Source organism: Elephantulus edwardii, unplaced genomic scaffold (assembly GCF_000299155.1).
Source record: "Elephantulus edwardii isolate Elephantulus edwardi_28Jun2011 unplaced genomic scaffold, EleEdw1.0 scaffold00006, whole genome shotgun sequence".
In the NCBI taxonomy this organism is placed as follows: Eukaryota; Metazoa; Chordata; class Mammalia; order Macroscelidea; family Macroscelididae; genus Elephantulus; species Elephantulus edwardii.
In genome coordinates, this window is record NW_006399756.1 from 18,704,941 (window position 1) to 18,730,954 (window position 26,014).

Genomic DNA, 26,014 nt, shown 5'->3' on the forward strand with positions numbered 1-26,014 from the left:
CATTATCAAATTTTTCTTCCAAAATGTCTCCAGGTGGGTTTGAACCACTGACCCTTTAGTTAGGGACCACGTTTCCAACTACTTGGACCCTAGGGGGATCTCTTTCTACAATCTCAAAAACACACTGCAGTTGAGTTATAACTGACCCTCCAGTGGTGGGTTTTCTGAGGCTGTAAATTACAGGGAAGGAGATTACGTTATCTTTTTCTCGCAGATCAACTGGTGGAATAGAACCACCTGCTTCTGGGTTGACAGTGCGACTCCTTATCTACCAGACCACCAGAGGCCCTTCCCAAACTAGCAGGGCTTCATTTACAGAAGACACTGGAAGAAATATCTCAGTCTTCTACACAAGTAGAAGCTACACAGAAAAACTTAAGGTAAAATTCATGTTGCAAACACTCAGAGTGTACAATTCAATGGCATTTGGCACATCCACTGTGTTGCGTAACTGTCTCTCCTATCTGGTATTCAAAATGGAAACTCAACAGTCATTTTTCATGCTTCCCTCCCCCAGCTCCTGGCAACGACTATTGCAGTCTTTATAAATGTACCTATTCTGGATGTTTCGTATAATCAGAATAATACATGTGACCCTCGTATCTGGCTTCTTTTATTAGCATAATGTTCTGGAGTATCCTGCAGCATGTGTCAGCGCTCCACTGCATGTTGTAGCACATCTGAATTTGCGGTCTGATTAGCATTACATTGTATTTATTGTTGCCAGGTGCCATCAACTTGAATACAACAAACAGTGACCCAATGAACAATAGAACTGAACGCTGTCCTATCCTGGACCATCCTCCCAATCTCTGACACACCAGACACCATTGCTGCAGTCACTGTGTTAATCCACCTGGTTGAGGTCCTTCCTCTCTCTTTTTTTTTAAAAAAATATTTTAATTTATTTATTTTTCATTTCAATGAACATCTACAGAGATTTTGGAATTCCATTCATTCATTGTTGCACCCTTCTCCCCGCCCACCCCCAAAATATGGAATGCTTCACGAATTTGCGTGTCATCCTTGTGCAGGGGCCATGCTAATCTTCTCTGTATCGTTCCAATTTTAGTATATGTGCTGCCGAAGCGAGCACGGTCCTTCCTCTCTTTTACTCTCCCTCCACCTTTCCAGGCATGACGTCCCTCTTTAGGGAATAGCCTCTCCTAGCAACATGCCCAAAGTATGTGAGATGAAGCTTTATCATCTTTGCCTCCAAGATCACTCTGGCTGTGCCTTCTCCAAAACATATCTGGTTGTTCTTTTGACGGTCCATGGCTATACCATGCTGTACGACTATATTTTCTTTATCCATTCATCAGTTGTTAGACATTTGAAGTCGTTTCTGCCTTTTGGCTATTGTGAATAGTGTTTATATGAAAATGTACAAGATTTGCATTCACATGTTTGTTTTTTATTATTTTGAGTATATATCTAGGAGCAGAATTCTGAGTTATAGATTATTCTAGACCTAACTCTCTGAAGAATCACCATACTATTTTCCATAGCAGCTGGGCCATTTTACATGCTGGCCAGCAGTGCGCTAGGGTTCCAATTTCCTCGCATCTTTACCAATACTTTCACTTCACTTTAAAAAATTATGAGCATCCTCGTTGTTTGGTGCTACCAAGGGAGGCCCGGCTCACAAGGCCTCTGAGTATAAGCGCAAACCTCTGCCGGATCCTGCAACGTCCTCACAGTCTCAGCTCAGGGAGTGTCCGTTCTAGAGAATGGGAGACAACATCTCATCTGCTGTGGTTTTCATTTGTGCTTCTCTGATCATGAACGATGCTGAGGATATTTTTAAGTTGGCCATTTGGTATACCTTCCATTCAAACGGAAACATCTCTATAATCAGGCCCTCGACCTATTTAAAAAAAATTAGCTTTTTGTTGTTGAGTTGTAAGATTTCTTTATGCATTTCCAATTCAAAACATCCCCCTTGTGTCAGAGCTAGCTCACCCCTGACCCTCCAGCATGTTTCCAGAGACTGTAAATCACTCTGGAGGAGAATGCCCATCTTTCTCCTGCAGAACTGTGGGTGGCCTTGCACTGCCTGCACTTGAATTAGTAGAGCAACTCTTTACCATTAGACCACCAGAGTGAGAATCGACCCATGGCTGATCCTCTAGCAGGTTTTCAGAGGCAGTTAATTGCACAGGGGGAGGAGATTGTCCTTCTTCTCCCGAGGAACAGCTGGTGGATTCGAACCATGTGCCTTCAAGATTGCAGCACAGCTTTTTACCACTAGGCCACCAGAGCTTCCAGTTAGAATTGACGTAATGGCAAGAGAGAAACAAGCATGTGGCTATTCTCTATAGAGCTACTATGTATCTCTGAAGTCAAGAAATAACTGATTCTTCCTGAATCAGAATGGACACTGTCCCCTCAGACCTGCACTACCTCTGGAGAGAATACTATTTGTGACCAATGAAATTCTCAACTCTAACATTTATTGTTGATTGCCGTCAAGTCAAGCATGACTTATAGGGAGACTATGAACAAAAGTCCTGAAGCCTTTCTACAACTATCTTCCTTTCTCAAAGTTCATGAAGTTTCCAGAGACATGTGGTTTAGACAGTGGATGTCACTCCTGCTAACATTTATTAGTCATTACATTTTCCTTTTATCGGAGCTAATACTTTCTGGGACGTGGCAATATGTCTACACCCACAAGCCCTTAAGCACATTGTTCCTCTGCCTGGGTAACCCTTCGCCCTTCTTGTCAACTTGGTATGGTTATTAAAAACAGATAAGTCATTATTTCTCTGGAAATTAGGTTTGCTAATTTTTCTATCATGTATGTTTAGAACAAACTTCATTGTTGCAGAAGGTAAAGGACTGCAGTCTTCAATATGGATTGAGGCTCAATATCAAGAAGACAAAGATTCTCACCACTGGGCCAACTGACAGCATCAGGATGGATGGTGAAGAGATTGAGATTGTTAACAGCTTTAGTTTGCTTGGCTCCACAGTCAACACTCAACACTCTTGGCACCAGCAGCCAGGAAATGAAAAGACATATCATGATGGGCAAGTCTGATGTTGGAGACCTCTGCAGAGTACTGAGGAGCAATGATGTCACTCTGGAGACTAAGGTGTGCCTGATACAGGCTATGGTCTTTGTAATCACTTGCTATGTGTCAGAGAGCTAGACAATGACTAGGGAGGATAGAAGGATAATTGTTGCCTTTGAGCTGTGGGGCTGGAGAAGAGTATTGAATATACCATGGACTGCTAAGAAAACAAACCAAGCTGCTCCCTGGAGACAAGGATTCTGAAGCTTTGTCTGACATACTTTGGACATGTTGCAAGGAGGGACCAGTCGTTGGAGAGGGCTTGGGAGGGTGGAGGGACAACGCAGGAGAGGAAGACCCTCTATTAGGTGTATTGATTCAGGGACTGGAGTAATGGGGGTGGTCAGAGACAGTGAGATTGGCACAGGATAGGGCGAGGTTTAAGTCTGTTGTACATGGGGTCACTATGAGTCGCAGGCGACTCAGCGGCACATAACAACAACAGCAGCAACTGTTTAAATGGAGAAAACTGAGGGTCTGAGAGTAGGCAAGACCCTCACCCCCATCATTACTGAACATTACTGGAAATGTCTGTTCATCATCTTCAGAACAACAGTCCTTTTAGATGGGCTCAAGCATGCTAAGGGTAAAGCCACCACACTCCTATCGCTCCCATTACTCAGGAATTCTGACTCACTCATTCCACAGAATCTCTAACAGTTGGTGTGACGGCATTTCCTCTTCTTCTATACATCACTTCTGGTTGGGAAAGAACGGAGCAGGGAGAAGTGCAATTGTATCAAAGAAAAGAGGAAATAGGGCTCTGTCCTAGTTGGTCTGGGACTGCCTGTCCCAAGTCATTTACAGATTACTGAGCAAGAGCAAGCCACCACCCCTTATGGTGGCCCCAAGCAGAAAACTTCCTCCACTTTCTGACACAGTGACACTGACAGTGTCTGCCTTAGCACCCAGCATGCCCCTTGTCCTCAGCCACTCCCCATAATTCCCTCCAGGACCCGCATCTCCTCCCTGGGATGCGTGGCAAGGCCCAAAGCTGCCTCCTGGCTTTCGCTGAAGAACACCTTCCATCTTCACCCTGCCTTACACGCCCCCAGGATCAGCCTTGGTTTCAGGTTGTCTACAACCCATTTTGAACCCTTTGAATGCTTTCTCCCTGGGAACTGGGGGCTGCATTTCCTCATTAATTCTCATTCTCTCTCCTTCTCCCTCTCCCTCAAAGATCCTTCCTACTCTAACATTAAGGAACCGTGGTGTCATAAGTTAAACACTTAGTTGCTAATTGAGAGTTAGGTGGTTCAAATTCACCAGCTGCTCTACAAAAGAACAATGTGCAGTTTGTTTGCTGTATCTTATAAACCAATAGGGCCCTTCTAGTCTCTATTCGGTCTCCATGAGTCAGAATCAACCACACAGCAATGGGTACTCTAACTTCAAGTTTTTGGCCAATAGTGTGTATTGCTATGTACCTTTAATCTTTTTTATTAAGATCATCCCTTTCCATCAAAGAGTACCTCTTCGCTTTATGTTTTCTATTCTTCAAACCATCCACTCTGACCTCAGAGCTTCTTTATTGCTCTTCCTTTTGTCTAAAGCATTCTTCCTCAGATCTGAAGTTGTATCGCTTCACTTTTAAGTTGGCTCTCAAACATTACTTCCTCAGAGGCTCTTTCTCTGAGAATTCCTTTGATACTGCTTTTTTTACCCTTGACTCTCCCTTCTCTTCAACGTAACTGTTGTTGTTTTGTACCATCAAGTAGGAACTGACTCAGCGCTGATCTTCCAGTGAGTTTTCAGAGGCCATAAATCACACAGGTGGAGACTGTCCCTCTTTCTCCCAAAGAACAGCTGGTAGATTCAAACCTTGCACTTTTGGATTGACTGCACATCTACTCACCACTAAGCTGGGGCTCCGTTAAGCACAACCAGCAACTGGAAATAGTCCTGGTTATGTATCTGCGTCTCCCACTCAGCTCATGTTCCAGTGGAAACAGAGGTCTGTTTTCTGTCCACTGCTGTGTCTCCAGTGCCTATACCCGGTTTAGTACATACTGAACTTTCAGTGAATGGTTGTTGAATAAGTGACCAGCCTTTGAGCTATGAAGTTTACCAATGTCAGATTTACACATATCAAGTAGACTACTTTTCCTTCAGTAAGATTCTCCCACCCTTAAATTCCCAAATTTTACATCACCAAAAGTCACCGGCCGCTGCTGAGGTGGGGACTCTCAAATTATGGCTTTGGCAAGATACCGGGATAGAAAGGATATATTTCCAGCTCACATCAAGGGTCCCTCAGACTAGGCCACTCCTTCAGACCTGGACGAGTCTCTACGAGATGGATCTTATGAAATGAGGTCACCTCCAATGTAAAACAGCACGAAGCCCAGCTTAGAAAGAAACAATTCTGTTAATCTAGGCTTCTAGAATTCTGAAGACAATAAGGTGAATTCTCTTTGTGCCTAGGCCAAAAGAACTGAGTCTTTCCTATGCAGTAATTAGATTTAAATTGCAATTACAAACTCTTCAAAAATACTCATTCTACAAAGTAACACGTGCTCATTCAGATTTAATTGGTTTCGTCTTCCCTCTTACACGTGTGGGCTCATCCTGTGGTGAAACAAAGCTCATTAAAAAGGAGACCAGGACAGTTTAAATGTGCTAGATGATTGGGTACTATGGTTACGACAAAAGTCCAAAATGAACGTTGCCTAGTGAAGTGTATGGGGTGGGGGGAGGGGGATTGTATACCAATGAAGGAATTTTACTTTTCAAAGAGGAGTGCGAACTGGGGTAGGGGTGGGGAAGCAGGGAGAAAAATGCAACAATGAATGAATGAAAATCCAAATTGCTGTGCCCATCAACAAACGAATGGCTAGAGAAGCTGTGGTATATTCGCACAATGGAATACTATGCTGCATTAAAAAACAAGGAACTCATGCAATATTATTCAAAATGGTTGACTCTGGAGAACATTATGCTGAGTGAAATATCCCAGTCACAAAAGGACAAATATTACATGATGCCACTGTTGGGGAGAGACTGAGTAAGATGGGTTCAATAATGTATACTGCACTGAAACAGAGGAGGGAGAAAACTGTTTAAAAGAGATATATAACTAGGTATTTCTGTCATCACAGGAGACTAGAGCGAGGGCTACATGGTGGAGGGGACCTGGGGGAGGGTTTGTAAAACAATGAAAGAATCTTTTCTTTTACTTTTCCATAATTTTTGGACTCATGTACTTATAACTTGTTAGTCAAATTTGTGCCTTCTAGGTTGCAACACCCCCATGATACATCTTCAAGGATATGAACATGTACAGCCAAGCACAATCAATAAGAGTGCATCTAAATCCCAAAATCAATCTCCATAATAGTCTATGTGTTTCCTACTGCCAAAGGGGCCCTTTAGAGTAGTGAGAGAAGATCTTCACCCTGAAACCCACAGCGTCCCTTTTCAGCAGGAAGTAGCTAAGAGAATACGCCATCCCCTTTTCCTTATGACTCAGGGTGAAGTCTCTCTCAGGGAGGAGTGATAGGGAATGGCAAAGGACACACTGACAAAGAAGATTAATCAGAACTGACTTTGACAAACACTGTGGCATTTGGACAAGAACAAACTGGGAGGAGGGTAGAGAGAATAGTGCAACAAGGAATGAATGGAAACCCAAAATCTCTGTAAATGTTTATGAAAATTAATAAAATATAGAAAAAAAATCCAAATTGCTGTAAATATTCATTAAAATTAATAAAATAAAATTTTAAAAAAGAAAGTAGAACTCTCAAAAAAAACAAAAAAGAGAGAGAGAGAGACCAAGGTCCCTAAGTTCCTAGTTCACACATTCTTTCATGGTAAAAATTGCTTACTCTCTCCTAGGAAATATATCCGAGATCTTTACAATTCATAGTGACTCCAAAGAGGAGTTGGTGCATTAATTTTGTTGTTATTAATGACCAGGCACTGAATGGAACATTTCCTTGTCCCAGGCTGCCTTTCCAGTGGTGGGTGTGCTCAAGTGTGTTGTTGCACCTATTATGTATTTTGAAAGCCTTCTAACCTACAGAACTCAAATCAGACCATATATTCTATTTTGATGTATATTTATAAGTATGTTCTGTATATGTACATCTACCTGAAAGCTCTGGTGGCCTCGTTTTAAGGAGTGGCACTGCCAACCCACAAACGTGTCTTGTTAGTCCACCAGCTGCTCTGCGGGAGAAGGATGGGCAATCTCCTGGTGATTTACTGCCTCTGAGAACCCACCAGAAGGTCAGCTATGCTATTAAGTCAGAGCTGACTCAGAGCTGACTGTCCCGCAGGTTTTCAGAGGCAGGAAATCGCACAGAAGGAGATTGCTCATCCTTTTCCTGTGGAGAAGTTGGTGGGTTTGAACTGTGTGCATTTGGGTTTGCAGCAGAATTTCTTACCACTAGGCCACTATATATTTTTGTTGTTGTTGTTGTTAAGTTCCATCCCTCCACCCTCCCAAGCATGACATTCCTCTCCAAGGACTGGTCCCTCCTTGCAACATGTCAGATGAAGCTTCAGAATCCTTGCCTCCAAGGAGCAGCCTGGCTTCGTCTTCTCCAGGACAAACATGTCTGTTCTCCTAGCAGTCCATGGTATATTCAATACTCTTCTCCAAAACCACAGCTCAAAGGCACCAGTTATACTTCTATCTTCCCTAGTCATTGTCCAGCTCTCTGATGCATAGCAAGTAATTGCAAAGAACATGGCCTGTATCAGGCACACTGTAGTCTCCACACTGACATCACTGCTCTTCAGTACTTTGGAGAAGTCTCTGACAGCTGACTTTGCCCAGTGCAATTCATCTCTCAATTTTCTGGCTTCTGGTACCAAGAGTGTTGATTGTAGAGCCAAGTAAACTGAAGCTGTCAACAATCGCAATCTCTTCATCATGTATCATGATGTTGCCAATTGGCTTAGTGGTGAGAATCTTTTTTTCTTGATATTGAGCCTCAATCCATATTGAAGGCTGCAGTCCTTGACCTTCTGCAGCAAGTGCTTCAGGTCCTCCTCAGTTTCAGCAAGCAGCGTTGTGTCATCTGCATAACACAGATTGTTGATGGGTCTACCTCCAATCCTACTCCACTCTTCTCGTCATAGAGCCCAGGCTCCCCGATAATCTGTTCCTCATATAGATTGAAAAGATATGGAGATAGGACACATCATTATTTATATATATTAGATAGATAAATTTTATTGAGTTTATTCTTACCACTAGGCCAATGTGTGTTTGTGTGTGTATGTGTGTATATGATAGATAGTGTAGAGATTGAGATTGTTAACAGCTTCCGCTTGCTTGATTCCACAATCAACACTTCTGGTACCAGCAGTCAGGAGATTAAGAGGCTAATTGTGTTGGGAAAGTCAGCTGTCAGGGACATTTCCAGAGTACTGAAGAGCAACGACGTCAGGCTGGAGTGTCAGGTGTGCCTGATCTGTGCTATAGTCTTCGCAATTGTGTGCTGTGCATCAGAGAACAGGACAATGACTTGGGATAATAGAAAGAGAATTGATGCCTTTGAGCTGTGGTTCTGGAGAAGAGTGTTGAATATACCATGGACTGCTAAGAGAACAGGTTCATCCTGGAGAGGGTGAAACTGGGCTGCTCCTTAGAGACAAGGATTCTGAAGCTTCGTCTGACATGCTTTGGACATGTTGCAAGGAGGGACCAGTTCTTGGAGAGGGACATCATGTTTGGGAGAGTGAAGGGACAGCACAGGCGAGGAAGATCCTCGATGAGATGAATCAATTCAGTGATTGGGGTGGTGGGAGTAGGTGTGTTGGAGACAATGAGGTTGGCACAGGATCGAGCAGGGCTATTGTACATAGGGTCACTATGAGTTGCAAGCAACTCAACAGCACATCACAACAACAACCACGAAACCACCAATTATTCCACACGTTGCCCTGATACAGTGAGAGAAGTTGAGTTCTGTGGGTAAGAAGGCATTCAAAATACACAGTAACCATAATAACACACCCAACTGTACTAACAATTGTAAACGTCATCCAGAACCAGAGTTCCCTTTGGCTATGTTGTTACAAACCATTCTGGGCCACATTAACTCATTCTAATACACTTGTGATTGTCGTTGTATACTGTAGAGTCAGAACCGACCAATAGCTGACCCTCCAGCAGTTTTTTAGAGGCCGTTAATTGCACGGGAGGAGATTGCCCATCCTTCTCCCAGAGAGCAGCTGGTGAATTTGGTATTGCAGCACAGCTTCTTGCCACTAGGCCACCAGACCTGCTCACTATGGTCAGGAAGTTTATATAGCTTAATAATTTTGCCCCTGTTGGCTCTTCTATATGCATGGTTATTTCTACAACATACACTAATTTAGGCATAGCGATATCATCTACTCAAACTGTGTATGATGATGAGTATACTTCTTTCACCTGTCCATGGCTGTCCATCTGATTTTATCCAACAATATTCTGTTGTGACCTCATAGGATTTTCATGAGCTAATTTTTAGAAGTAGATCTCCAGGCCTTTCTTCTAATTCTTATTTTGGAAAGTCAACAGAAACATGATTACCATGGGTGACCCTGCTGGAATATGAAATACTGGTAGCATAGCTTTTAATGCTGTACCAACACTACAGTGCTACAAACTGACAGGCAGGGGGTGAGGATGTTATTTAGAAGGAATATTTTGCTTCCTAAGCTGAGCTTTATGCTGTTAATCCAGTCTTCATTGTTTTCTTCCAAAAATTCCCGTCATTCCCAATTTAGGAGGCATCTGTTTTCAGCTACAACTAGAGAGACATTATTGCCAGACAAATTGCACAGGAATGTTAGCAAGACGTTGCAAACTAATTAGCCTGTTGAGTGTCCCAGGAAGGGGCTGGCAACCTTTTCCTCAATGCTTGAACCATACATTCACTGAAAGATACTTCACCCCATTTCTTCAGAGTCCTTGGGCTTACGGGGCTTTCAACTTTTCTTAGCTCGTCTACCTTTCTGCAAATATGGCTTTCTTTTACTGAGGGAAAGAAAAGATATCTTGATTTAAGAGAACAATCTCATTAAGTAAAACTTAGAGAAAAGCCTTAGAGGGGGGGAAAAACCCCAAATCTTTGATGTCCCCAAAGAGAGCATGTTTCTGCTATTTTAAATGATTCACATATCAAAAGGGCCAAGATAAAGCTAGATCTGAGGTGAAAATTTTTGGTCATGCTTCCTAATTAAAAATAAAGAAAATCAGCTCAGAGGGGAAATTATAAAAATTTCTCTATGCAATCTAGAGGCGTCAGTAAGGAGGTTAGTTATCAAACTAAATGCAAGCAGTGGTTCTTTTTTTTTTTTCAACCCAGGAATTGGGTGGATGGTAGAATGGTATGGATTACGAAATTTGAGTGTTGACTATAAAGCCATAGATATTTGCTACTGTACATGAACAGAGAAATGCAACAACTTAATCCTAAAAGAGACACAGAGGCGGCTGTTATTTTTTATATATAAAATTGCATTTCAAATAATGTAACATAGTTGCTCTATTACGTATTCAAAACCAAACTGAATAGAGATCTAAGATTCAGATTGTGGTGGTTGTTGTTAAGTGCCATTGAGTCAGACCCCTCATAGCTGACCCTCCAGGAGATTTTCATGCCATAAATTGTATGAGATTGCCTATCCTCCTCCCACAGAGTGGGACTCGAACTGCCTTCAGTTGGCAGTTTAACTCCTTACTACTAAGCCACCAGAGCTCCCTAAGACTTAGAGAACAGTTACAACCATAAGAAACTGGGAATATAAAAAGTATGAGAGAATTTTCTGTTAATAATCTTTACATGGTGAACACTCAATGCATCCTGGGAGTTATAAACAAAATGTTTTTTCCAAAAGTATGTTTCCCTTAGAAAAGACACCAGAAGCAAAGTCAAAAGATAAACTGGAAAATGCCAAACAGCCTAGAACAGTCCAGAGCTAATTTTCTTAAGTAGGAATGATTAGAAACCAGTTAAAAACAAACCATGGTCTAATAAAACAAAAGGTGGAGGACATGACCAGAAAATAGACAGAAAAATAGATTATCTGAAATTAGGAAAAGACATTGAACTTCACTGGCAGTTTTAGAAAATGTCAATTACATTTAAGTGCATTTAATGGCCTTTCCTCTGCCCATTAGATGAGTCAAAATCAATTTTGCGTTGTTTATTGTTATCTGTCTGCATGGATTTGGAGATGTGACCATTGGCCTCTATCACAATTTAAAATGTATGTCTTTTGGCTTACTGATTCTGTCAGTAACCTATCTTAGAAAATTGTAAGTCCTATAAAGTCCATTGGAGAAGAGAGCATGAAATACTGAGAGGGGAAACTCCACAATCTACATGAACAAAATACAATGTAAATGAAAGATTAGATAAAACATGATATACATGCATGGAACACAATATATATGAATGATAAAAATACTAATTAAAAAAAGAAAAGAGGGGGGCAAGAGTGTTGGCTCTTGGGTCAGACTGCTGTTGTGAGTTGCTATTGAATAGATTCTGACTTGAATGGTCTGTTATTGTTATGTGCCATCCAGGCTGATTTGGTTCATAGCTGACCCTCCATCAAGTTTCCAGAGGCAGTAGATTACATGGAGGAGTTGGCCATCTTTCTGCTTTCAGAACAGCTGGTAGATTTGAACCTCGTACCTGCAGGATGCCAGCAACCCCTTACCACCAGGCCATCTACCTCTGAGAAAATGAGTCACTGAAGACACACGTGTTTTCAGAGAAGATTCATGCTCTGTAGCATTTTTAAGGCTGGGGCCTTTCAGAAGCTGATCATCAAGGCTGTCTTCTGAGAAACCTCTGGATGGGTCTGAAGTGCCAAGTTTTCTGCTAGTAGCCAGCTGCTAAACCATTCGTGTCACCTAGGCCCTCAGTCCCCGTTAGGCCATCTTCTATGTGATCTGGCGCAGATTACGGAACTTCTGTGTAGTTTCTCATCCACAGATCAGAAAGAATCCTCTCCTTCCCCATGGCTGTCAGCAGAACTCAAGTTCTGGCGCTTGGACCCTCGCTGGCCTGTGGTTTGGATGTTAGGGATGCTGGTTGTCGGATTGTTCACCACCTAAGCACCTGGAGAAAGTTTAGATGGACTCCTCCTCCAGTATTCAAAAGAAGAAGAAAGCAGAACGGCGGGTCTTTAGAAAAGAACTCCAGGAGACACTTCCTGGCAGAAGGAAAAGCGATGCCCTGACAGTAGGTTCAGCAGGGGCTCAGTCGTGTTGTATACACCTCGTGTTTGCATACACACGTGTGCTTCTGAAGGGCTAATCCACAGACGGCGACAAATGGAAGACGGAAAATGAGAAACTGATTGCTCCTTCAAATTCTACACATTTAATCAAAATGAGAAATTGATTCCTCCTTCAAATTCTAGACATTTAATCATGCTTTCTCATATTCAAGGTTTGACTGGGTATCATTGCAGGAGCTGGGGATGCCCCAGTCTGACCGTCAGCCTCTCGGAGTTGTACTCTCTTTGGCAGCAAGCCTGGCTGGTATAAACAAATAATGTGTGTTGGCTGCTTATTAAAAGATTAACGAAGACGTTTATCTTTTGCTTTTCAAAGAGAGGAGCGAACTGGGGGGAGGGGGGTAAAGAAAAAAGTGAAACAATGAATGAATGAAAATCCAAAATCTCTGCAAATGTTCATTAAAATGAATAAAAAAAAAGTTAATGTTTCAAATCCACCTAGAAGTGCTTCAGAAGAAAGGCCCAGGGGTCTACTTCTTAAAAAATAAGCCAGTGAAGACACTGTGGGCACAGTTCTACTCTGATACATGTGAGGTCACTATGGGTTGGTTTATAGTTTGATGGTATAGACCAGAAGAGCTGTTGGCAGATATCAAGAATATTGTTCATAAGGAATGCAAAAGGTTACTACAAAGAAGGAAGAAAAAAAAGACCAAATTGGATGTTGGAAGAGACTCTGAATATTACACTAGAACACTGAGAAGCCAAAGCAAAAGCAAGAAACAAAGAAGTTAAGAAGCTGAATAGAAGGTTTCAAAGGGCAGCTCGGGAAGACAAGGCAAAATATTACAATGAAATATGCAAGGAGCTGGAGTCAGAAGATCAAAAGGGCTAAACTCACTCAGCATTTCTTAAGCTAAAGAACTAAAGAAAAAAAGTCATGCCATGAGTGGCAGTGCTAAAGGATGCTATAGGCAAGAATACTGAATGATTCAGAAAGCATGAAAATAAAATGGAAAGAGTATACAGAGTCATTGTACCAAAAAGAATCGGCTGACAAAGAAGAATTTCATATGATCAAGAGGCAATGGTGATTGAAGGAAGAAGTTCAGGCTACCATGAAGGACTTGGCAAAAAATAAAGTACCAGGAACTGATGGAATACCAATTGACATATTTCAACAAACAGATGGTGCCCTGGATGTACTCACCAAGTTGTACCAAGAAATCTGGAGGACAGCTACTTGGCCAAGTGACTGGAAGAGATCCATACTTATTACCATTCCGAAAAAAAGTGACCCGACAGACTGTGGAAATTATTGAACAATATCACTAATATCACACACTAGCAAAATCCTGCTGAAGAATATCCAGAAATGACTGGAACAGTAGATTGACAGAAAAATATAAGAAATATAAGCTGGGTTTAGAAGAGGTTATGGCACTAGAGACATTATTGCCAATGTCAGATGGATCTTGACAGAAAGCAGAGAGTACCAGAAGAATGTGTATCTGTGTTTCATTGACTTTGCAAAGGCATTTGACTGTGTGGATCACAACAAATTGTGGCTAACCTTGAGGAAAATGGGAATCCCAGGACCCTTAATTGTGCTTATGCAAAACCTCTACTCAGATAGGAAGCAATCCTCAGAACAGAGCAGGGAAACACTGCATGTTTCAAAATCAAGAAAGGAGTGTGTCAGGGATGCATTATCTCTATAGCTTTTCAGTCTAGATGCAGAGCAGATCATCCAGGAAGCAGGGCTTTATGAAGAGAAATGTGGCATCAAGATTAGAGGAAAACTCATCAACAACGAGATGACACACCTTGTTTGCTGTAACTGAAGACCTGAAGCTCTTGCAGAAGGACAGGGACTATAGGCTTCCATATGGATTGAAACTCAACATCAAGAAGACAAAGATTCTCTCTACTGGGCCAATTGGCAGCAACATGATAGATGGAGAAGAGATTGAGGTTGTTAACAATTACAGCTTGCATTGAAAAACAAGGAACCCATGCAATATTATTCAAAAAGGGTGACCCTGGAGGACATTACGCTGAGTGAAGTATCTCAGTCACAAAAGGACAAATATTGCATAGTGCCACTGTTGTAGAATGGGACTGACATCAGGGTTGGGGTGAGACTTTGAAAAATTGAATAAATGATGCATTGAAACAGATGAGGGAGAGAACAGTTTAAAAACAATATATGATTGGGTATTAAGGTCATGACAAGAGTCCAGAATGAAGGCTACATAGTGGAGTGTACTGGGGTGGGGGTTGGGGGGATTGCATACCAATGAAAGCATTTTTTCTTTTACTTTTCAAAGAGAAGAGCAAACTGGGGGAGGAGTGGTGGGCAAGGAGAAAAATGCAACAATGAATGAATGGAAATCCAAAATCTCTGTAAACATTCATTAAAATTAATAAAATACAATTAAAAAAAACCACATTTACGGCTTGCTCAGCTCCACAATCAACACTCTTAACACCAGCAGTCAGGAAATCAAAAGACAAATTGCTTTGGGAAAATCTGCTGTCAGGGACCTCTCCAGAGTATTGAAAAAAACAATGTCAGTCTAGACACTAAGGTGTGCCTGATCCAGGCCATGGTCTTCACAATTACTCACTATGCATTAGAGGACTGGACAAAGAGTAAGGATGACAGAAGAAGAATTGATGCCTTCATATTGTGGTGCTGGAGAAGAATCTTGAACATACCATGGACTGCCAAGAAAACAAATAAGTCTGTCTTGAAGAGGGTGAAACCAAGTTTCTCCTTGAAGGCTAGGATTTTGAAGCCCTGTCTCACTTATTTTGGGCACACGGCCAGGTAAGACTGGTTCTTGGAGAAGGCCAGCATGCTCAGAAAGGTGGAGGGACAGCGCAGAAGAGGAAGACTCTGGATGAGGTGGATTGATACAGTAACTGGGGCAATGAGGGTTGGTGTGTTGGAATTAGTGAGACAGGGCAGGGTTCAGAGCTGCTATATATAGGTTGCTATGGGCTGCAGGCGACAGGACAGCACATAACAACAAACAACAGTATAGCTATGCATTGTTTACTGTGCTTTCAGGCAAAGTCCACACTCAGTTCCCAGAGCAAATGAAGACCATGGCTCTAGGGTATTTCATACACAGCTTCCTAGCCTCTTCTCTTCCTGACTTCATGCACCTGCCCAACAGCCTGGCAGCCTCTCATTCCCAGAAGGACAGTACCTGCCTCTTCCCTCACTGAGGGTACTGGTCACCCAGCCAGGCTGGGGTGAATCCCAGGCTGAGATGCTCTGGGCTCCAGGTACCTGGTGCTACCTATGACAAAGACATGGTGGCACCAATCAGGAGAGGTTCCTGCCTGCCTCTAACAGTCACACTCCTGGCACATGTAACCCTACTCCCTGAGCACCTATTAGCACCGCATCCCCATGCACTTCTGCTCAGATGTGGCAGAGTCCCCAGCTGTGCAGTTCCTGCCTGCAGAGGTCACACATCCCGCAAGACCTGACTGCAGTGCTCCTTGGCTCTTGGGTTTTGTCCAGGGCCCTCCCTTAAGGTTTAAACATAATAGACTCTACAGGGATTTAGCCACAGATTGTATGGAGGTTGTCTGCATATAAAACTATGTGTGTGTGGGGTCCAAATCTCCTAAGGTCCTATTTCACAGAACATACCATGGGCCTCGTACTACCTATACCCACAAATGAACGAATAAGCTAAAAAAGCAAACTCATTGCCAAGGGGTCTTCTCTGATACATTTCCTAGGCTGTAAATGTTAAAGCAAACAGACTTCTTACATCTTTCTCCCATAGAGCAACTGGTGGACTCGAACCAGCAACCAGCTTATCAGCTCAGTATGGAACACATCACCAGGGCTCCTTAGTTATACTATGGAGCAAAAAAGAAACAAACAAAAACCTACATGATAAAGTTTATTTAAAAAAAAAAAAAAAAACACACACACACACACAACAACAACACTAAAGCAAAACAAAGCTGGGCAAAATGCCTGGGAATGTGACAGGTTGGGACAGTTTAATTAGAGAAGTTAGAGGAAATCTTACTGAGAAGGCAACACTTGAAAGTTTTCTAAGTCTTAAATAAGTGGAATATGGGGTATTGGTGGTTTTTTGTTTTAGCAAACAATACAATTAATATCTTCATTGTCACACCATGTCTGACTCCCGTGCAGCTAATTTAGAAAGTCTCACTGCCTTGGCTGGTGGCATTTCATGTGAGTTCTGAGAAGAGACAGACCTCAGGTTTATTTCTAAGCATTCAGCTCTTCACCACAAAAACCACAGCCAGCCACGCCCCTGCATTGTGTAAAAGCTTCTCCCCAGAGTCACCCAACCTGCTCTGCAGCTCTGGGAGAAACCCTTTTCATTCATTCTCTAGCAGATAAGAAAAACCAGACCAAAGGTAAAGTTAAGGGACCCGGGGGCTACCAAAGTGCAGTCTTTCAACATTTACTGCAAGAAGCTGAGAGGCTGATGTAAGAGCCTGCCCAGGAGCCTGCAGATCCCATCCCAGCCACTCACCGCTGACTTGATGCTCAGGCCATCGCCTCACGTTGGCCTCCACCAAGCAGGGCCGCCTCACCCGGCCCAGGCACTTCCCTTATTTGGGGGACCTAGTGCCTACCTGAAGCACAGAGGCCAGGGGCATGGCCCCGGGCAGCCAGGCTGATCACCTCCACAGGGATTTGCTGGCCACTGTGTGTCCTTATGGGTGACCGAACAGTCATTTCACCTTGTGAAGATTCAGCTTGAGCAGTTAAACAACAGGAAAAGATAAGCGATACTATGCATGCTCCTTCCTCTTATTCGTCCTACCCAATTGCCAGGACCTTGTCCAATTTACAAACTGAGGCTAAGGCTCTGGCAGATTTATCGTCTCCCAAGCAAGGACCCTAGGACTAACTCGAGGCTTCAGGTCATGTCCATCTAGACTGACGCGCCCAGGAAATACTCCAGAACCAACTCAATTGTTTGTAACAACTCAGGAGAGTTGTAACAAGTGGAGAAGTTCCAGTCATTTCCACAGGCCACGCAGGGCAGTCGATGGTAGCAGACTGAGGTTCTTGAGGCTTCCCTAGACTAAACGGATCTCTCTGTGATCGACCACAGGCACACCCGGGCTGTAAGCATCACTGGCAGAGCCTGGCAGAGCCCTCTAGTGTTACTTCATTCAGCAAGGTGCCCAAGACAGAGGGCTTGCTACGTGCCGTCACTGTGTTTTGAATCTTGTTGATCCTGTGTGCCAGATAGACTGTCCTTAAAGGACTTGCTAGTTTGTGATCTTCATTACAATTTTACAATCTAAGTTAAACTGGAGCTAGGAGGGCGCTCTGGCGGCCAAGTGGTAAGAAACTGCACTGCAATCCCAAAGGCAAGTGGTTTGAATCCACCAGCTGCTCTGCAGGAGAAGGATGGACAATCATGCCTCTGAAAACCTGCTGGAGGGTCAGCTCCACGTCGGTTCTGACTTGACAGTACACAATGACAACAGTCTTTGCAGGAGCAGCGTGCCAGGCCTTTTCTCCCACAGAGCCAGGGGGCGGTTTCAAAGTGCTTACCTGTTGCATCACCTTTCAATTATGTGAACGTATCCGTGGCTGTAATAAAGGAGTCAGAGTTCACTAGATGTTAGGGAGTGACCTTGTCCTTCTGCTCACTATTGGCCCTCATTCAGAGAAAGGCAAGGAGGGAGGTGAGTCCGTGGTAGTGGACAGGCTGCCAAGGTCACTCCCACACTGAGCTGGTGATCTCCTGTGCATGGAGGGTTCTAGGACCTATCAAACCCTCTGTCAGAGACTTCGTGCCCTGGGAAGAACAGTGTGATTTGCAGCCTGACATGAGTGAGGTGCAGCCTCTCACCTTCTGTGTATTTAAACATTCTAGCACCTACCACCTGCCGAAGGAGATATGCTGGCAGAGTGGATTAAGTGTCAGACTGCCAACCTAAAGGTTCGTGGCTCAAATCCACCAGCTCAAGCACTCCTGGAGACAAAGATGGGCAGCCTTTTCCCGTAAATATTTACAGCCTCGGAGGCCCAATGGGGAGTTGCCATGAGTTGGAATCGACTTCATGGCAGTGGGTTTGGCTTTGTTTCATCGTGTGCCGGGCAGAGCACTCAACATTGGAAGCTCTGGGGAATGGGAATCCAGCTCCACAAAGATATTCTGAGACGTGGGCTCCATGAGACATGCCCTGGCTTTGCAGTTCACTGGATGAGCGCATGGGTGATGCGTAACATCCTTATCCTCTGAACTTTCAATTTAATCTAGAACAATCTCAATTACAGGGAATAAAGCAGGTAAAGATCTTGGGCTTATGGCGAACACACTGCCATGTCACATGCTAAGGGACAAACACTTAGAAGACACAAGTCCTGCTCTCAACGAACTTACGGGCCCAGCCAACACCATAAATACATATAAAGACAAAGTTTATTATCGTTTTCAAGGGCAGGAAGGAGGGAGAAAGCTGAAGAGGGGCTATGCTTAGGGTACACTGACCTTCTGTCAAGGGTGATGGAAACATTAGGGAATGATAAAGGTGCTGAATGAACAGTAAGATAAATATAATTATTTACCACTTAATTATAGGTAGGAAGAATGTTAAAATGTCAAATGCTTTTGCTGCATGTGCATTTATGACAATTAAAAACAAAAGAAAACAAAAACACACATGGGCTGATTCATTGTGTGGGATAGTTAGTTGATGAGTGTGAGTAAGGAGGAGAGCGGGTGGACAGGAGAAGACAAAGGCCATTCGATGGAGCAGCTGGGAGGGTGGGGGCTGAATGGACTGAGGCTAGTGGACGAGAATACCCCGAGTGGGGAGGGAGAGAATGTATGACCAGAGACACCGAGGGGCATTTGTCTGATACCGTGTGAAACACTCATAGTAGAGGGTCAGTGAAAGAGAGCAAGGGCCTCAACGGAGGAGGTAGATTGACAGTGACAGCAATAATGAACTTGAACATGCTGGAGATTCTCAGGATGACACAGGAATAGGTCAAGGATCATATTGTTTGTTCATAGGGTCATTTGGAGTCAATTTGATACCGCTTAACAAGAACAGCATTCCTGAGGGAGACACAGGGCCCATCTTCAGATGGAAGGGAGGAAAAAAAAAAGAAGAAAAAAAAATGAAAGAGACGGGACCAGGACCCTGTGTAGACACTGCTCTTGTTAGAATCATTTTGATTTACGAATGTGACAGAACCCTGGGAGGCCAGTGGAGCAGTCTTTACTAGGAAACTTTCCTAAGTCAAACACAAAAAGCCTCAATTCAGCTTGTAAAGATAGCAGAAGGGGGTTGTTAAGTCATCTATAGAGTGGAGACAAGCAACGACAAACCGCACTGGACTTCAGCATGACACAACTGACCTTGAACTGCTGCTGTGCACCAAACCAGAGTCCAGCAGCCTTGCTGCACCCCCACCTCTGGACAACTTTGTCTCAGTAAACTCTCCCCAAAGGGTGCCCCGAACCTCTGCTGACCAAGTGAATTCTGACAGGGCTTCTGGAAGGAGAGCTAGTATCAGAAGTCTCTGGATTAGATAAGAGGCTGAACAAAGTGCTAGATCTCTTGTCCCCAATGCCAGGATAAGAATAGGGAGGTACAAGAGGCTGTGTTCAAAGCCTTCCCGCCCCAGCATGTGGCAGAATCAGCCTCCCACTACCTGCTCTGAGCAATGGTCAGGAGTCATCAGCAGATGCAAAGTACACACAAATGCTTTATTGCCATTAGTCTCATTTCCTGGGTACAAATGTCAAGGCTATTGAGTTTCCACCAACTCTAGTTCTCCCCAACTTTATGCCTTCCCAAGCGTGTGGCCCTGGGGACAGGTAACTTAATGTTGTTGAAGGTTAGTTTCCCTCAAAGGCATGCAAGAAGGGGCAGGATAATTTTGTGTCTTGAAAAGGTTATTGTGAGTAGAACTTTTAGTACACTGTCAAGTACACATGAAGTTCTCAGAGAAGGTCAGCTTCCTTTCCCCACTTCCATTGGTCTCCGTTGTCTCCTTGTTAATAACAGAGAATCCCTGTGGCGTGCTGTGACACCCCTGGCTATCACAAGGCTACCAATCTGTTCAGAGGTGCCTCTGAAGAAAGGCCTGGTAACCTACTTCTGAAAACCCAGCCACTGCAAACCCTGTGGAGCTGTTCTACTCAGGCACGTGTGCTCCACAGTGCAATGGAATTGATGGGACAGCAATTATTTTGTGTGTTGGTTCTATAATGAGGCATCTCGGAAGAGAAGAGGTGATCATGGTCTTAAACACGGCCCCTCAACCTGTGTGCTAGTTGGACAATTGCATAGGCTTAGATCCTTGCTGAGATTTCTCATTGGAGAAAGCACAGTTCTTCTCAGCTCCAACTCAGCCTCCTCCCTCCAGCCCAAGCCAGGAAGAAATGCACCAGTCTCAGGACAGAATGGCCAGTAAGACACAAGGGTCTATTGCGAGCAACTCTGAAAGGGCTTGAGACCATGACCTGGTCCCAGCTACCAATCACAAGCTGTCCCACCTGGCGGGCCCCGCAGTCACCTCTGGGTACCCTTCCCCTGAGAGCCAGTCCCTCTGCTCGCCAACACCACGGTCAGGAATGGAAACATCAATCTCAGTGTCTAAAAAACTTAGCCAATACTGGTTTTGGAATATCCCTGCCTAGAGATGGATGGGAGGGTTGTCAAGATTTCTTCTAATTTAATTTCAATTTTTCCCAAATCCCCACTCTCTGAGCACTTAGGATACTCGTCAGAAACAGGCGTTGTTTGCCTTTGGGTTCAAATTCCTGCTACAGACTTCTTACAGTGTGTCTAAGGCCTTCATTTCTTAGCTTTGTTTTCTCAGACTCAAAGCGAGGAAGCTCCTTCTGAAAAGAACAGACAGAATAGCCATTGCCGTTGAATTAGCTCTACGTCGTACCTATCTTACAGGACAGAGTATGTGTGCCACATAGGGTTTCCAAAGGCAGTGAATTATGGAAGCAGATTGCCTCCTCTCCCCCACAAAGTCCACCCTTTGGCTAGCAACAAAGGTCTTTAACCACTGCGCAACCCAAAGTCAATATCTCCTTGATAACACTTCAGTGAAGACCAGAGGGAAAAGCCCCCTAGAACCCTGAAGTCTAGTAAATACTAACTTGTAACATTTCAGGTTTTAAGAAAATATCAGCCTCAAAAAATGTCATAAATGTGTGAATTCAGTGCCTGCCCAGGTCATCGTGCGTGAAAAATCTTGGCACAAACTTCATTTTCTGGGACATCCAACTCTACAGGTGAGCGGGCATAGCAAGACTTTAGTGTCTGACCGACTGTAGCTACAATCCCAGTTTGATGATTTTCTTTGTGACCCTGGGAAAGTTGCTTAATGGTTCTCAGCCTACTTTCTTAACCACAAGATGGTGTAACCTTTGCTTTTACACTTATGTTGATTAAATGCACGGGTACACCCTATCGGCCGGGGTATCAGGGCTAACTTTTTCCCTCTCTCCACCTGAAACTTCCCTTCCTCCTGCAGCCTCTCACCTCCCTCTGGTGCCTGTGATCCACTCTATGTGATTGGTACCTAGATACACACGAGGACATGGATATCGTGGTGTATGTGTGTATTTATAGGCTGAGAGTGGACAATTTTAAGCCAAGACCCAGCCAAATTTTAGCGGAAACACTGATCTTGACAAATAGAACACCTCAGTGCTGTCAAGTCCTCTCATGGCAACCCTCCGCTGGGATTCTGAGGTTATTAGATCTTTATGTGGGAAACTGCCTCTCTTTCTCCCACGGAGTAGCTGGTATATTTGAACTGCCTACTGCTCGGGTTAGCAGTCCAACAAGTGGGTCACTGCACTGCCAGGCCTCCTCCTTGTTTGATCTCAACAAACCACAACTCATTGGTGTTGAGTCAGAACCGACCCATAGTTGACCCTCTGGTGGGGTTTCAGGGGCTGTCTATACATGAGAAAGCAGGACAAGGACTAATGGTGACAAAAGAATTGATGTCTTTGAGTTGTGGTGCTGGACAAGAGTCTTGAACATACTACCATGGACTGCCAAGAAAATAAATAAGTCTGTCTTGGAGAGGGTGAAATCAAGTTTCTCCTTGGAGAGTAGGATTTTGAAGCTCCATCTCACATACTTTGGGCCCATGGCCAGGAGGGACTGGTCCTTGAAGAAAGACAATGTTGTTGGAAGGGTGGAGGGATAGCGCAGGAGAGGAAGAACTCGGATGAGACGGATTGATACAGTGACTGGGGCCATGGGAGTAGGTGTGTCAGAGACGGCGAGACTGGCTCAGGTCAGGGCTGTTGTACATAGGATCACTATGAGTCACAGGTAGTTCGACAGCACACAACAACAACAATAAAATAAATCAAATGGGAGGAGACTGTCCATCTTTCTCCAGCGGGGCAGCTGTCCGACCTGAACAGCCTTCCTTTGCATTGGCAGCACAACTCTTTGACTTCAGGCCACCAGAACGCTCTCTTATTTGATTTGGACAATGTTTCCTTAAAAACTAGATGGAATACATTTAGTTGGGGTTTGACTGCTCTGCGCTTTGCCAGAGCTCCTGCCACCTGCATCTTATTAGATATCATCGACTTGAAAAACCCCAATGAACCAACCAAAACTAAACCAAATACATGGCTATTACATTGATTCTGACTCACAATGACCCTCTACTGGGGTTCTGAGGCTTAATGTTGCTCCCTCTGAGGGAGCGGCTGGGAGACTGGAACTGCTGACCTTTCAGTCAGCAGTCTAACACAGAACTCAATACACCACCAGGCTCCTTAACATGTATTTGAATTTATGACTCTCATTTAAGTTTTTATTCCTCCTATTGTGCCAAGCAATAACCACAGATTTTATTGTATGTCTTGTGCAAGATCTATGTCCTGTCATCTCACACACCGTCTGTTGGAGGGACCACTTTAGAGTAACTCTGCATCAGGACAGAGAAGCTAAACTATTTCAAACCGATCGTGACCCTAGAGGAATTAGTAAAACTGCGCTGTAGGGCTTCTAAAGTGGTTGCACTTTTCTCCTGTGGAGCGACCAGTGGGTTTGAACACTTGACCTTTTGGTTAGCAATTCAGTGCTTTTTTCACAAAGACTCTTCTGAGGATGGATTGAGAGCGAGAGAGCAAAACCACTCTATTTGTATTGAACTACTCTTATATTTGTTTCTTTTTAAAATCCTGTACCTCTTTTACTATAGGGAGCTCTGGTGGCTTAACGGTGAGGAACTGTCAACACAACAGTATGCAGTTCTAATCTACCAGCTGCTCTGTGAGAGAAAGATGGGCAAACTCCTCCCGTGTGATTTACTGTCTCTGAAAACGCACTGGAGGGTCAACCATGGGTTGGTTCTGACTCGACAGCACACAACAAGAACTATTATTACAAAACACCATTGACCTACGAGCAACCACTGTAAATTCATTCCTACCTTCAAGCCGACAAAAGAAGCTTGATACTCACAAAAGTTATAAAGTAAAAAAAAAAAGTTATAAAGTGTGAATTCTGAGTCCCTTCCTCATGTTCACCTCCTGAATGTCCCTGAGGTTCACTCCAGACTGAAAATGGGGCCCTACCCCTGAAAACAGACCCTTTTCATTCAGATACCACACCATCCTTCAGCTCTTACCAAGAGAAAGCATGGCAGTTCAACGTGAAAGCTGAGATAATCCCCAATGTACTGCAGGGAAGCCAGGTCCAATGCCTGACCCCCCCACCCCAAAAAAACATATGTCGGGGTCCACCTCCCCAAGTAGAGGCAGGAGGTGGAGTCCAACTCACATCTCACACTCTCGCTGCCCCCTGCCCCTCCTTGGTGACCCGAGGGGAGGACCTGAGTGCTGACAAAACACAGCAAGCTGTAGATTCTGAGGTGTTTCTCTGGAGTTGGGGGTCTGGAGGCATCCTTGGACCTCTCCCATGCTCCAAGAAGACCCCTCACTAAATAATACCCTCTATGTGGTCCCCTTACCCTGGGAGGCGGCAGCATTTCTCAGTGCTTCCAGTGAATGGGACTTCCTGGCTCCGAGCTCCTCGTGGCTGTCGTGGCTCTGGCCCTCTTCCCTCACTCCTGGCTCTTCCAGGGACAGGGTGGCTTCAGCGAGTCCATGTGGGCAGACAGGCCCTGTCCCAAGCCCCCTCCCTCTGTCTGCTGGGCACCATGCGAGTCAGGCCATAGCTGGCCCTTCTAACGTGCTCACGGGCTCCACTTCCTGGTTTTTCTTTCACAACTGAAAGTGGAAGCGATCTGACCAGGAGGCGAAAAGCCGCCCGAGAGCCCTGGCTCCTGTTCAAAGCCTCTAACCCCAGCTTCTCAGGGCTGCAAGGAAAGCCAGTTGGCCTGAGCCCCACTCGCCTCTGCCCTCTCTAAACCACGACAAAAGCCAGAACTAAAACGTCTGAGGGGGAGCAGACTCCTCCGAGCAGAGAGGCAGAGGCATCCCCTCCCTGCTGGCTGCCCAGGACCGGAAAGTCCAGCCTGATCCACCTCAGCCCGAGGCCCATCCAGTGAAGGAGGGAATGTCCAGAGGCCAGCCAGGTCCAGAGTCACAAACCCTGTTCCCCCTCGCCTTCTGTCCAGCTCACTCCAACACTCACAGCTACCTTTGCCGTCCCCGGTGCAGTTCTGACATGACGACAAAACAAACGAGTAAGTCAAGTATGACAGGGACAGCAAGTCCTTAAATAAACAGACTGCTTCTTCTCCTCTGACCGGCCAGCTCATCCTTTCCACACCTCAGAACTGAAATAGAAATGTCTTCTGGAGCCCCGAGCTCTGATGGGAACCTGGGCTGATATTCCCGTAAGACTGCGGGCTGTTGAATGGAACCAGAGCTTCCATTCTCAGACCTCAAGGCAGAATAACCAGTCTTTTGACCCCTCCAAGCTGCATCTCCTGGAATTAACTCATTAGGACCCAGGAAATCCGGTGGTAAGAAGCTGTTTTGCTAACCTGAAGGCAGGTGGTTTGAATCCACCAGGTGCTCTGGAGGATAAGGATTGGCAATTTCCTTCTGTGCAATTTACTACCTCTGTAAACCCACTGGTGGATTAGCTATAGCTTGGTTAGACTCGATAGTATCTAACAACAACATAGCAAATATCTGGACCGACCTTGGTCTCCTCAAGACACACACACATGCATCAGTTCACCATGAATTCAGCTCTATCCGAGGCGCATACAGAGAGGAAGTCCTGTTGCCGCCAACTAAAAAAGTTGTCGTGGGGTGGGTCATGATCTAAGAGAACGTAGGAGCTGGACACTGGCCTCAGAAAGATGAAAAAAGAGGAGATACTGGGCAGTCCTCCTGGCTTTCAGTCTGCTGGGACGTCTCATGGCCTGGGAAGCACGTGGGTTTTGCTTAGTTTGAGGAGCTAAGCTCCCCTCAAAGGCAACTTCCTCTGGAGGAGGGTAGAGGACACAGGACGAGTGGCAAGTCTCAGACACCCCCTAGCTGCTAGACCCTTTTATGTACACTGGCTTCTTCCAGGATGGAATGGTCACTTAAAAAGGCCGGGGCCAGTGTAAGTTCTAACAGAGTTACAATCTTATTCCATCTTTTGTGCTTGTGAGTAAGACCAGTAAGTTGTTGTTGTTGTTATGTGCCATTGAGTTGTTTGCGACTCATAGCGACCCTATGTACAACAGCCCTAAACCCTGCTCTATCCTGTGCCAATCGCATTGCCTCTGACACACCCATCCCGATTACCCC

At 44.5% G+C, this 26,014-nt stretch overlaps 1 protein-coding gene across 1 annotated transcript in view; it reads right to left on the minus strand.

Annotated features, from left to right (window-relative positions):
- ACSL5 (acyl-CoA synthetase long-chain family member 5) overlaps nt 1–24,411 on the minus strand; it is a 66,543-nt gene extending 42,132 nt beyond the window's left edge. Inside the window, 2 exon segments of the mRNA XM_006879935.1 lie at nt 24,274–24,315; nt 24,318–24,411. Of these exon segments, the coding sequence (XP_006879997.1) occupies nt 24,274–24,315; nt 24,318–24,411 (136 nt within the window).
- Between the last annotated feature and the right edge of the window lie 1,603 nt (nt 24,412–26,014).